Source organism: Erythrolamprus reginae, chromosome 1, assembly GCF_031021105.1.
Source record: "Erythrolamprus reginae isolate rEryReg1 chromosome 1, rEryReg1.hap1, whole genome shotgun sequence".
NCBI classification, from domain to species: Eukaryota; Metazoa; Chordata; class Lepidosauria; order Squamata; family Dipsadidae; genus Erythrolamprus; species Erythrolamprus reginae.
In genome coordinates this window covers 277679087-277692728 of record NC_091950.1, presented here as the reverse complement: position 1 = coordinate 277692728, position 13642 = coordinate 277679087, and the positions used below count along the sequence as shown (strand labels likewise).

General features: G+C 37.8%; 1 protein-coding gene across 1 annotated transcript in view; it reads left to right on the top strand.

Annotated features, from left to right (window-relative positions):
* Positions 1-13642, top strand: part of LOC139173930 (collagen alpha-1(IX) chain-like) — a 73475-nt gene that overhangs the window by 43899 nt on the left and 15934 nt on the right. Inside the window, exons 16-24 of the mRNA XM_070763920.1 lie at positions 343-396; positions 946-999; positions 2260-2313; positions 4529-4582; positions 5439-5492; positions 5885-5938; positions 6077-6130; positions 10907-10960; positions 12862-12906. Coding sequence (XP_070620021.1) covers positions 343-396; positions 946-999; positions 2260-2313; positions 4529-4582; positions 5439-5492; positions 5885-5938; positions 6077-6130; positions 10907-10960; positions 12862-12906 — 477 coding nt within the window. The remainder of the gene's footprint in view (positions 1-342; positions 397-945; positions 1000-2259; positions 2314-4528; positions 4583-5438; positions 5493-5884; positions 5939-6076; positions 6131-10906; positions 10961-12861; positions 12907-13642) is intronic.

Below are 13642 nucleotides of genomic sequence, written 5' to 3'. Positions count from 1 at the left end.
AATAAATAATAAAACCATAGTAATAACAATGGATGATCCTATTAATTCTTGAGGGTTCATACTGAACACTTTTGAGAACTCTGATTTAAATGTTTTAATTCCAACTTCTCCAACCTGATATCCTCCAGCTATATCAGGTCATACCACACATCATTACCAGCTGATATGATCACAGGTTAAGAGGATTCTGAGAATTGAGGTCCAAGACATTTGGAGAACATCAAACTAGGAAAATGGCTGGTTTCACATAGCTAAAATATCCAAACCTATTATTTTTTTAATAGGCAATGTTTCCAGTGGCATATTTAGCATCAGTGAAAATATATTTGCTTTATATTTTAGGGTTACAAAGGAGCAAAAGGTGAGATTGGAGAACCAGGAAAACAAGGCTTTAAGGTAAGAGGAAGTAGAACGTGATTACATGCAAATCATTACATGTTGGAGAGTGATGGTTTATGGAGGAAGAATGTTTTAGGTTGCTGTGTATTTAAGAAAAGAATAATAACAATCTTCGTAGATTAATCTTAGCATTTCTCCACTATTTTCATAGCAGTTAGTTACAGCAACTAATGGCCCTCTGAATCACTAAAAATAATGTGCATCGTTTTGTTTTTCTTTTTATGGCATGTGAACAAATCTTGTGATTTGTAAACTACAGTTTATGCTTTAGCATATAGTTTGTTCAATCAACCATGGCTGAAAGCAGTAATGATTTAGTGTGATATTGTGTACCATCAGCTTTTCATCCCCTTTATTGCCTGGTTACACTCTTTCTCAAATACAGGTGTAAGTCAGCCCTATTTTAATGTGCTCTGCCTCCACACTTACATATATGGGAAATACATAAATAACACAATAGATAATATCGAGGGAAACAGACTAAATTATGTATGCTAATTTTTCGAATGTGTTATTAACTAACTTGTGCCTTGTATATATTTTTAGGGAGAAGAAGGCGAACAAGGACGAATTGGTGATATCGGAGATCAGGGCCCTCCAGTAAAGTATTTCCTTTTATTTAAGTTTTTCATTGTGTTTCATCATATTGAGATGTAAAAAACTAAGTGAAGCCATCTACCCCCTATCATTATAAGTTCCTGATCTGACTATGTTGTCATGACCGTTCAGAAGATCATGACAATCATTAAGTGTTGTATCTCACGATTTTTGACAAATGTATCTTTTCTTTTATGTACCCTGAGAGCATACGCATCAATGACAAATCCCTCGTGTGTCCAATCATACTTGGTCAATAAAGAATTCTATTCTATTCTATTCTATTCTACTCTACTCTACTCGTCAAACTAATGGGAGTCCACGAGGATGTTGCAATTGTCATGTGTGAAAAACTCACTTTTTTTCAGTGCTATTGTAATTTTCCATGGTCACTAAGCAAATGCTTGAAGTCAAGGACTACTTGTAATGCCAAAGTATGTGTGTTGGTGGCTGTTTCTTTAGACTTAACTGCAAGTACTTTCACAACACACCAGTCAAGAGCAAATCTAAGCAGCTCTCACAATTGATAATAACTTCTACAGTGCATCTAATAATAATAATAATACATGGCGTACAATTAAAGTAACAACATATCATTAGTTGCATCTCAATAGGATTTTAAATATAACTGACATTTTACAATCTTCTGAATAGTAACAAAAAGGAAATTGATTTTATTTCTGGGAGCTGATTTCACAAAAGATAACTCACAGTACGTCATTTGGGGGGAAGTTCTGAGTTCATACATATGAACTGAGTTCATACAGATGGTTAAGGTTTTGTTGTTGTTCAGTCACTAAGTCATGTCTAACTCTTTATGACCCATGAACCATAGCACACCAGACTGCCCTGTCCACCACTGTCTCCTGAAGTTTGCTCAAATTCATGTTCATTGCATCAATGACACTATTTAGGCAACTCATCCTCTATTGTCTCCTTCTCCTTTTGCTTTCATTTTTCCCCATTCATTTTTCTTTTTCAATGAATCCTATCTTCTCATTATGTGCCAAAGAATTTGAGTTTCAGCTTCAGTATCTGTCCTTCAAAAGAACAGTGTATTTCCTTAAGATTTAATTTCCTTAAGATTTTGGGAGGTTTTTCTTTTTAAATGAATCAATAGAAAAGCTTTAAAGTAAGACACTATGTCACAAGAATGGACATAGAAGATGTTTAAAAACTGTTTTATCCAAAGCAAGTGGGCACATATTTGTATGTGATCAATCATGTGCATGAGCATGTTTTCATGAGTCTTTTGCATTTCAGGGACCTCAAGGGTTAAGAGGTTTTATTGGCATTATGGGTCCTAAAGGAGATAAAGTAAGTAGCATCAACTATACATTTGTGATTTCAAATTGTTTGGCAACGTTGATTAATTGAGTGGTTTCCTGATTTACAAAAGAATTGATATAATAATAATAATAATAATAATAATAATAATAATAATAATTTTTTATTGGATTTGTATGCCGCCCCTCTCCGCAGACTTGGGGCGGCTAACAACAATAATAAACACAACATGTACAATCCAATAATAAAAACAATATATGTGAGGACATTCATTTAATTATGCTTGTTTTCTCACTAGGGCATATGTAGATAAGCTTGTATCTACAAATTTGAATATATATTCCCATTTATTTGAAAGATAAAGGTTCTCCAATTCTACATTTTTGGGGTTTGCGATTTAGCTATAGATCTGTTACAATTGTTACAGATTGCCTGGCTGGGGAGCTCTGGGAGTTATAAAGTAGTGAGTATATTTTTTCATGTGTTGTCACATGAAAAGATATACAGTACTTAAATATTTACTAAATGTGATGTGGTGTACTCACTTCTGTGACATATTGTATATAAATGTCAGAAGATATATTCTCTATTATATAACCAGGGTTAGAACCATGTAGGAGATCAAAGGTAATAGCCGGCACTTTGGGTCATATCCAGAAGCTTAGTGGCAACCAGTGGAAAAGCCAAGGCAGAGGATCACTTGGGTTTTTGATGGGATAATACTCATCACTGCTTGGGCTGCTGCATTATGTACTAGTTGTAGCTTTTAGATTTTTTTTTCAAAGGCAGCCTCTTACAGAACACAGAAATCCAATTGGAAGGGATTAGGACATCAGTGACCATGATTAGGGCATCTTGAACCAAAAAATGGCCACGACTGATACACCAGAAGTACTTGCAAAGTCTTCCTAGCCACAGTTGCCCTATGCTCTTCAAACAAAAAGTAAATAAAATTAGAAAAGATATACAATGGAAGGGATATCAAATAGGAAGTATGGAATTAAAATTAAATTTATTTGCAGATGATGCTATAATAGTCACAGAAACACCAATAGATATGATTAAAAGAATGATTACAATACTTCAGGAGTTTAAAAACCAATCAGGGTTAAGAGTGAATATGGAAAAATCAGAAATTATTTGTTTAAATACAGGGCCTAAAGAACAAATTGAAATACGGAAGGTATCGGGTTTAAAACTGGGTAGCAAGAAAATGAAATATTTAGGAGTATGGTTATTAAAGAACCCGGGAAAAATGGTGGAATTTAATTATAATTTAATATGGAAAAAAATTCAGAAACAAATTAAGAACTGGAAAAATAAAAATTTGAGAAGATTGGCTAAAGTAAGAGCTTTAAAGATGATGATTATCCCAAAAATGCTATATATTTTACAAGTAATGCATGGAACCTTCCCAATAAGAAAGATAAGAGAATGGGATACTAAATTGAACGTGTGGATAGAAGGTAATAAAAGACCAAGAATTTTTAAAAAATGGCTGATAGCAACGGAGGACGAGGGAGGTTGGGGAAATCCAAACTTGGAGTATTATAGGGACGCATATCATATTGATAGGCTAATGGAATTACAATTATTAGAGGAAAAACCATGGGTAGAATTAGAGAAAGAAATTAGTTGCCCTATGCTCTTCAAACAAAAAGTAAACTAAAACAACTCCTAAATTGTATACCATTTCTGAATATGTGAGTACAAACAAAGCACTCATTAAAAAAATCCCTGAAATAATATTAGACCATAAATCTAGAGCTACTCCATCTTAGACTCAGTCTTCCTCCCCACCTAGACCCTAACAGATCCTTCAAGTCTGGGGTCAGCATTTCCACTGCAATTTTTCTTCAGCCCAGGGCATATTGATAACACTGAACACCATGCTGATGAATGACTTCTCCAAGTAGTTTCCAGTAGATGTTGAAAAGAAGTAAGGAAAAGTGGGATCCCTGAACGTATCATAATGTAGAGGTTTCTGGACAGTTCTCTCCTCTCTCACCACCATTTACTGGAAGTGTTCCTTCAAGAGAGAAGAGGATCTGTAAAGAAACCAATGCCCCCACTTCAAACACATATAATCCTTGTGCTACTCACTTGAAAGGGAATGGAATGGGGTGTAGGAACCAAGTCATGACAGATGTAAAACTGAGTTTGTCCTTATTGGAATTGCTAAGAAAGTGGAATATTTGGAGATTTTGAATCATAATAATCATTCTTCTTGGTCTTTATAATATAGGGTGTTCGTGGTTTTGATGGAGAGCCTGGTCCTCAAGGTCTTCCTGGGGCAACTGTGAGTTAATCTGCTTAATCCTAAAGTCCTTTAGCCTACTGATAGAATTAAAATGATTGTCTTCACCCTCACATGAACAAAATCTTTTATCTTAATTTTCATTCCAAAAATGCTAATTTTCCAGACACTACGGTAGTGGCCCAACACATGGGTCCCAAATTCATGGCCTGTGGACTGGTACCGGTCAGTGACCTGTTGGGAACTGGGACATGCCAATGGCGGGCAAGTGTGTGAAACTGCATTTGCACAAGTGGCAGGCGTGCATGCAAAGCCATTCCTTCCCCCTGCTGCTACTCTGCAGAGCCAGAAAGTTTGGGGACTGCTGCCTTCACACTTCAGTGCAGCAATATATAGTATAAATTAGGGAAGGGTGACTGTACTTTTGAGATTGGGAAGAGGGAGAGCCACTCTTCTGTTCTGGGGGACTTGATCTCTTGGGAACCTCAAAACTGGCACCCCAAATATCTGCTTTTCCATTTTTTTCTCCCTCCTGGGTTCCTAATGGGATAGGTGACTTCTTGGTTTCAGAATACAGTAATTTAAAGAAGACTGGCCATTGGGGATGCCTCGAACTGAAGTGGAAAAAATGTTGCTTTTGATGCAACCAGAAACGATGGATAGTGTCCATTTTTCTGGACAAACTGACTATGGTTTCATATGTCCAAAGTCTGAAAAAATAATTAGAGGGACATATTTGCTCCAGGTCAAGCTAGACACACAGAAGATTCGTAGTATGAGAAGCTACAATTGGAGTCAATGTGCATTTCCTGTAAATGGCAATCACTCTAATGAGTTGATGTGAGTGCTTCAAGAAATTGCTCAGAGATTGCTAATCACTATCTACATTCCTCTCTAGGGTGATCAGGGACCACGAGGTTCACTTGGAGAAACAGGTCCCAACGGAGAGAGGGTAAGTTTTTTATAGCCTTGTAATAACTGGAGAAAAATAAGAATACCTCCAGTCTGGCAGCTAAAAGTAGGGACATTGATTGGAATACAAGTCCAAATATGACCTATGGAGTTTGTGCAGAGTTTATTTCATATAATGACACGGATTCCACATATCTAAGTGTCAGTAAGTTATATTGCTTTTAGCATGACTTTGTGATGAAATTAAACCAGTATATATTGAAAGCTGCACGAAAAAGAACTTAGAAAGCAAAAATGGATGGGAGGTAATGCCAATACTCAATCATAAAAATATCTGAAATGTGTCATTTCCTTTGCTTTGTTCATATCTATTGACATGCACATCATATTTTCACCATGCTGTTTTTTTAATAAAATGCCTGTTATTTTTAGGGCCCACAAGGCATTAGAGGAATTACTGGATTCCCTGGGCCAAAAGGAGAAACAGTATGTATGCCATGATTCTTAGGTATAATGGAATTTATTATTTATGTTTACAACAAGTTTATGTTGACTCACAAGACCAGGCAAAAGTGTGTGTGATTTATCTATACTAGTGTGACTAGTACTATTTCTTTCTTCCAGGGCTTACCTGGAGCTGATGGCCGTGAAGGTATACCTGCCATGCCAGGGGCAAAGGTACTTAAACTGAAGTTAATATATCTCCTCTAATGTATTATAGCAATATGTGAAAGTCCTCCACCATTATCTTCAGATAAGCAATTTCTGTATCAAGAAGCATAAATTTAACGCTTATGCAAAGGGGCTCCCAAACAGAGAAATGTCAATTAAATATTTAAATAGAATTATGAAGAAGTAGATCAGTTAGATGAATAGAGTCGGCCTTCTCAGGGTCCTGTCAACCAGACAATGTCGTTTGGCAGGGCCTAGGGGAAGAGCCTTCTCTGTGGGGGGGCCAGCCCTCTGGAATCAGTTCCTCCCAGAGATTGTCACTGCCCCGACCCTCCTCGCCTTCCGTAAAAGTTTAAAGACCTATTTATGCTGCCAGTCATGGGGCCATTAGATCCTATCCCCCTAACCAACGAGTGTTTAGTATGTTTTGTTGAGTGAATGGTGATGAATGATTTTAAATTATATTAGAGCTTTTAAAGTCTTTTTTAGCTATATTAATTGGATTTTTAGATGTATTTGTTGGATTTGTCTTGGATTTATATGTTGTGAGCCACCCCAACTCCTCGGAGAGGGTCGGCATACAAATCCAATTAATAAAATAATAAATAATAAATAAATAGGATTCTCAGTTATTAGTAGTAAATTAGAACCATCAAACTGAAAGTCTGTAACAGTGGTTGGTGTCTTCAGACAAGCAAAGTCAGTAGGGGAAGTCAGATTTACTTAATGATTGCAAGACTCACTTAACAACTGTCTTGCTCAGGAGCAGAAATTCTGGTTCCAATTGTTATTGTAAGTCAAAACCTACTATAATAACATGCAGCAGGGAAAACCTCTGAAATAGCATGGGCTAGTGTTTGGAATCACAAAGATGTAAGAGCTGTGCATTCTTTATGTTTTCTTTTGGAAAAAAATACAATTGAGCGAACTGAACTGAACTTCTGAGTCCACAGGCCAGTTATAATAGTTGCATTCTACTTTTTATATAGTTCACCAATCCAAAGCTCTTCTTTCTTTTTTCCAACCAGCTCCTTCTGCCAGAAGTCCCTTTATCACCCTTAATAATTAAATTGTTGATATACCTATATTCAGAGAGCCAGTTTGGTGTATCTGTTAAGGGACCAAGTTGGAAATAGGTAGATGGTCAATTTTAATCAAAGTCACAGGAACAAAGTCAGATATGTAAACTTGGGCCAGTGAAGAAGGGAATGAAAACCACTACTTAAAAATCATGTGATGAAAACTCTCTCTCTCTGTTTGTGTGTGAATATACACCATGTTTTCCCCAAAATATGACCTACTCAGAAAGTAAGCCCTAGCTTGATGTTTCTGCACCCAATATATGCCCTATCTGCTGCACGAATCCCAGCAACCGGTCAGGTCCCACAGAGTTGGCCTTCTCCGGGTCCCGTCGACTAAACAATGTCGTCTGGCGGGACCCAGGGGAAGAGCCTTCTCTGTGGCGGTTCCGACCCTCTGGAATCAGCTCCCTCCAGAGATTAGAACTGCCCCTACCCTCCTTGCCTTTCGTAAACTCCTCAAAACCCATCTCTGTCATCAAGCGTGGGGGAACTGAGACATCTCCCCCTGCCTATGTAGTTTTAGTGCATGATATGACTGTATGTATGTTTTTTATATTGGGGTTCCTTGTTTTTAGATTTTTTTAAATGTACAATTGCTATTTTAGATTTTAAATTATTAGATTTGTCAATACATATTGTTCTTTATCACTGTTGTGAGCAGCCCCGAGTCTGAGGAGAGGGGCGGCATACAAATCTAATAAATAAATAAATAAGTATCTCCAAAATTAGCCCTAATTAAGACCCCACCCACTCCAGAGTGAACATGTAAAAATTAAGCTAGAGTGGGGATGGGGATGGGGTGCTGGAGCTTCTCTACTGCTTACTTTCCAATAGTTGTAGCTAGGCCTCGCATATCTCACCCCATTTCTTTTGATATAGCCGGCAAGACTTTCCTGAAAGGCTCTGTAGCTGATAACAGAGCTCCAAATCAATCAATCTGTTATTGACTGCAGAGCCCTTCAGGAAAGCCTTGCTGGCCTTGCTGTGCAAAGAAGTTCCTGAAGTCCTTGACAGTGAAATGTGTGTGTGTGTGTGTGTGTGTGTGTGTGTTTGCTGATAAGTGAAAAGGAAGGGAGACTAGTATAGTTTTCATTTTTTTAAAAAAGTATTCTGTATTTGATTGATCTGTTATCTGTCTGCCTGTCATGTATACAGCTGAATTGCGCAATGGGCAAATACCCCAGCATAAACCAAAATGTTCATGGTAAACCAAAAATTAATTTATTTAACATTGAGATATCCATAGTAAAAGTTATTAATTTCAGCAATTTATAAATTAATCAGAGCATCCTATCATAATCAAGTAGAATACATCATCCAATTGACTGCTGTAAGGTCTTCACAAGAACTCTATTTTCAGGTTAGTCTCCTTGAACAGTCAAATGAGAAGATAAGATATTCTGGTAAATTAAATACATGCATACTAGAATATGTGCTGATGGTAACAAATATAGATGGCTTTCGGAGATTTTCCAATTCATGGAAGAAAGAACTACAGATGCCCACCAGCCCTTATGGCTAATTTGCTCTGTGAAGAAGTGGATATATTTCCAAATGAAAAATGATTCTGTGTACTAAATGCAAGGAAAACTCTCTAGTTGTACCTGACCCAGTTGCTCAAAGCCATAACTGAGGGAAGACAAATGTTGAAACCGATGTCACTATGGTGTGACTAATGAGATCTTCATGTACACAACACAACAAATCAAAGAAGATCATTATCACTGGAGTCTGACATATATAAATGGTGTTTCTAGCAGAAGTTTGCCTCCTTCCATTTAGATCTTTTTAACTATTTCCCTGCAAACATTTTCTTCCTGAGACAGAGTAATGCCTATTTCTCTGGCTTGGCCAGCCATGGTAGCTGTCCTTTTCTTAAGGTGTGTACAAAGGGCTTGCTCCCAAAAGGTTAATGGCAGATCCACACCAGAGAAAATCCTAGTGATTGTCACTCATGCAGTGTAAGATATGTGTCTAGCTACTTCTCTCCCCCCCCACACCCCATGTAAAGTGTGGGAAGAGAAAAGATGTTTAGTGAATTATCCAGTGAACATGTCTCTTCTGCTTGTCTTCCTATTTGTGACAAGTAGTATAGATAATACTTTCTATCTAGTTTAGATCGATGTTTCTCAACCTATGGTAGCTGGAGAATTCTGGGAGCTTAAATCCACACATCTTAAAATGGTCAAGGTTGAGAAATATTAGTCTAGATATAGGCATCTCTTAATTAGTATTTAATATACATATTAGTTACATATAAACGATTAATACCTTTGCATGCTATTTTTAAATTTTTTACAATGTGTTTACTACTTCCTTAAAATGATAGCTTGATGGATAGAAGCACTGAATAAATATCAAATTATTATTATTATTATTATTATTATTATTATTATTATTATTATTATTTATTAGATTTGTATGCTGCCCCTCTCCGAAGACTCGGGGAGGCTCACAACAATAATAAGAAACAGTGTAACAATGGGACAAATCTAATAATAAAAAAAATATATAAAAACCCCAACAATTAAAAACCATACAGCACATACATAGCAAACATGAAATATAAAAAGCCTGGGGGAGATGTCTTAGTTCCCCCATGCCTGGCGATACAGGTGGGTCTTGAGTAACTTGCGAAAGACAAGGAGGGTGAGGGCCGTTCTAATCTCCAGGGGGAGTTGGTTCCAGAGGGCGGGGGCCACCACAGAGAAGGCTCTTCCCCTGGGGCCTGCCAAACGACATTGTTTGGTCGACGGGACCCGGAGAAGGCCAACTCTGTGGGACCTTATCGGCCGCTGGTATTCATGCGGTAGAAGGCGGTTCCGGAGGTATTCTGGTCCAATGCCATGTAGGGCTTTAAAGGTGATTACCAACACTTTGAATTGTGACCGGAAACTGATCGGCAGCCAGTGCAGACCACGGAGTGTTGTAGAAACATTGTAGAAAATTATCAGATGTTAGTACATATCCTAGGAAGTTCATACGTCTATGGGCTATGATATTTCCAGGGATAACTTCCTTCTTATTATGAAAATAGAAAGGTGAGCTAGATGGCCTATTCCAGTGATGGCGAATCTATGGCACGGGTGCCACATGTGGCACGCAGAGCTGTATCTGCTGGCACATGAGCCACTGCCCTAGCTCAGTTCCAATGTGCATGTGTGTGCTGGTCAGCTGATTTTTGGCTCACACAGAGGCTCTGGGAGAGTGATTTTCGCTTCCAGAGAGCTTCCGAGGGAATGGGGGAGGGTATTTTTATCTTCTCGCAGCTCCAGGGAATCCATTGGAGTCTGGGGAGGGTGAAGCATGAGCCTACTGGGCCTACCAGAAGTTGGGAAATGGGCTGTTTCCAGCCTCCAGAGGGCCTTTGGGGACAGGTATTGAATTATGGGTGTGGACACTCATGCATGCACAATAGAGCACGTAAATGCTCTCTCAGCACCCGAGAGAAAAAGAGTTCGCCATCACTGGCCTATTCTATCAGGATAATATCTACATATTCTGCCTTCATTTCTTGGGCATATGTTGGTGATTTACTTTAACTGGATTATTTGCTTAATACCACGTTTAGCATATGTGGTAGAGGTGTTGTTTGCCAAAGTGGGAAACACATTTATCTTCTTGCTATATAGCTTTGTATACCATGTAAGCAGATGGCTTGATTTCCTACAAAGATTCACCTGAAATACCATTTCCCCAGGGTGAACCGGGAAAATCCGGACCTCCAGGTGATACAGGCATTCAAGGAATCCCTGTAAGTATTTTCCATATTTTCCCCCATATTTAAAATATAAGCAAAGTTTCATTTCTAAGCCGCTTTGAACCAAATAGCAAGATGATGGTAAAAACCGGAAACTTTAAAATTTGGACAAACTATATTGTAATGTTACCAGGAAGAAAACTTGTTGCTGACTTGGGGGTTTTTGGGGGGGGGGGGGGGGGGGTTTGGCTTAACTGTAAAAATAAACAATTAAAATGGTGTAATTTCACCATGCTTTGGACATTTAATTTTAATTTTAGCAAGTCAAATTGTGTACTTATAGTATATGTATACAGTGCAAAAGGGAAAGGCACTCAATCTTAAAAAGTTAACCAATCTTGCAAATTGCTCAATATATTTCAAACAATGAATAAATTGGAAACTTTCTGGCTGATTACCTCATTGAGTATAGCAAATTATACCCTAGGTACTACCCTGGAAAAGAGTTTACTGGTTGATAAGGGATAGAAGGCATTAGGGAAGATCAATCAACCCTTGTAGAAAGATATATCCACTGTTCTTGGGTATGTTTTACATTGCATTCATCCATTCAACAAGACAGTTTACAATTCAATCCCCAAAAACAGTCTGTGAGAGAAATTGGTGGCATCCTTCATCAATTACCAGTTTTTCTTGTTGAGCATGACAGTAATTTACAAGTTCAAAATGACATTTTTATTTAAAAAAAAATAAGGCAATGAAGTAAGGCAGCATCTAGGCACTCTTTAATTTCTGTGGTAATCTTTTGATGCAAATCCAGACAAAACCAATAGATCAGTGTCACTCTATTTGCATGTTAACTATGCAACTCCTCTCTGTAAAAACATAAGAGGCCAAAGGCAAATCTTTAAATTCAGGCCTGTTATTGTGGGAAGGAAAAGACTGGCTACTAACTATAGTAATGACAAGCTGTTTCCTCTGGAAATCCTGTCATCTATTGCTACATTCAGAAAATCAAGTTTGATTATTGATCAAATTAAACTATTCAAATAACTGCATGCATAATTATTCCCATTGTGTTTGCTAGTTTATGGATACAGGCTAGGCCCTTTGCTGTTGTGATGTAGCATATGAGGCAGACTCTGAGGATGGAATCAAACAAGTAATCAGCCTAGAGTCATTACATTTCCACTAGTGATCCAAGTTCAGCCTTCCCCCACTTGAATTCCATTAACTCTCTTCTAACACCAAGTTAATGCCGAAAGTTAGTTGTAAAGCCAAGAGCAAATAAATAATTTTAACTTAATGTGTGGTCCTGATTCTTTATCCCTGACATGTTCTCAGATTGCTGAGGCTTTAAATCTGTACTAGTCCCACCTCAGACATAAAAGTGGACTGTGTGATTTTGGGCTAGTCCTTTTCTCTCAGCCCAAAACAGGTTGTTGTTGTGGGGAAAATAGGAGGAGAAAAGGATATTTGAAATATTCATGACCTTGGGCTACCTATATAAAGTAATAAAATGGGATAAAGGTCTAATAAATAAATTTAAAAATAAATTGATGTATATTTTACAAAATTGATGACCTTCCCTTTTTCCAAAACTCATTAAGAGGTCTTCTGTGTTCTGTGAAATATCTACCTGTGCTGGGTTGCTTTGCATTGATGCATATCTGAATGGAGACCTTTTTAATAAGTATCTGTCATTAGAATCGGACATACTGTATGTAGGACATATCCATCATTCTAATAGGATACATCAATTTTCTTGTGCCTGTTTATTCTGAGTTGAAGCATTCATTTTTCTTATGCTCCTGATGAATTTCAGGATGTGAAGCTTCATTAATTAATATTTGCAGTGTTTCAAGAAAACAAATTAAAGCAACCTTTTGATATTTTCATTAAGAAATTTATCTACAACATTTCAAATCTTTTCAATATCTGTTTATTTTTTTAAGGGCTTATCTGGCTCTGCTGGAGCAAAAGGTGTTCCTGGCACAAAGGTAAAATATCCTAGGAATTTTGGAAATAGTCCATCCTCATTACAGATGTAACTGTTACTTATTCCTTCTTTTGGGAGCCTAAATGAGACCAATCCCATTTACGGTGTCTTCTGTAGAGTACTGAGCAGCAGGTCGAAGGAGAGAAAGTTTATTTAATCAGAAAGCTTCATGGCTCAGTAGAGATTTAGATCAAGGTTCTCATAGTCCAAATTCAAAATACAAGCTTCTTTTCAACCTTGATTTTTTAAATGGGTCTACTGGGATTACTAATTTTACAAGCTACTATTTTCAAAAAGCCTGAAACAGTTATTAACTCTGAATTTTTATTTCCTTTTGGTAGAAACGTCAGAGCAAATCAAAACTGAAGTGAGATTATTTTGGGGTGTGGGTCAGTAATGGGCAGCCAAAATTTTTACTGCCACAATGTAGGTGTGGCTTATTTTGTGGGTGTGGCTTGATGGCTATGTGACTGGGTAGGAGTTGCTTGTGGCCATGTGACCAGGTGGGAGTGGCTTGAACGATCATTATCGTTCAAGTGAACTGTTAAGTCCTCGACTTACAACCTCACCAGTGTCTCTCTCTGGGGTGACAATTTGCTTCGCGTTTCCCACACTCTCCTTCCTGGGTCACCCCCTGCATTAGGCTGGGTAGCTAGGCAAATGGGTACTGATCAGCTGTTGAGAAAAGGAGGGAAAGAAATGGGCCCCCTGCAAATCCTGCCGGTGTTAGTCTCCCT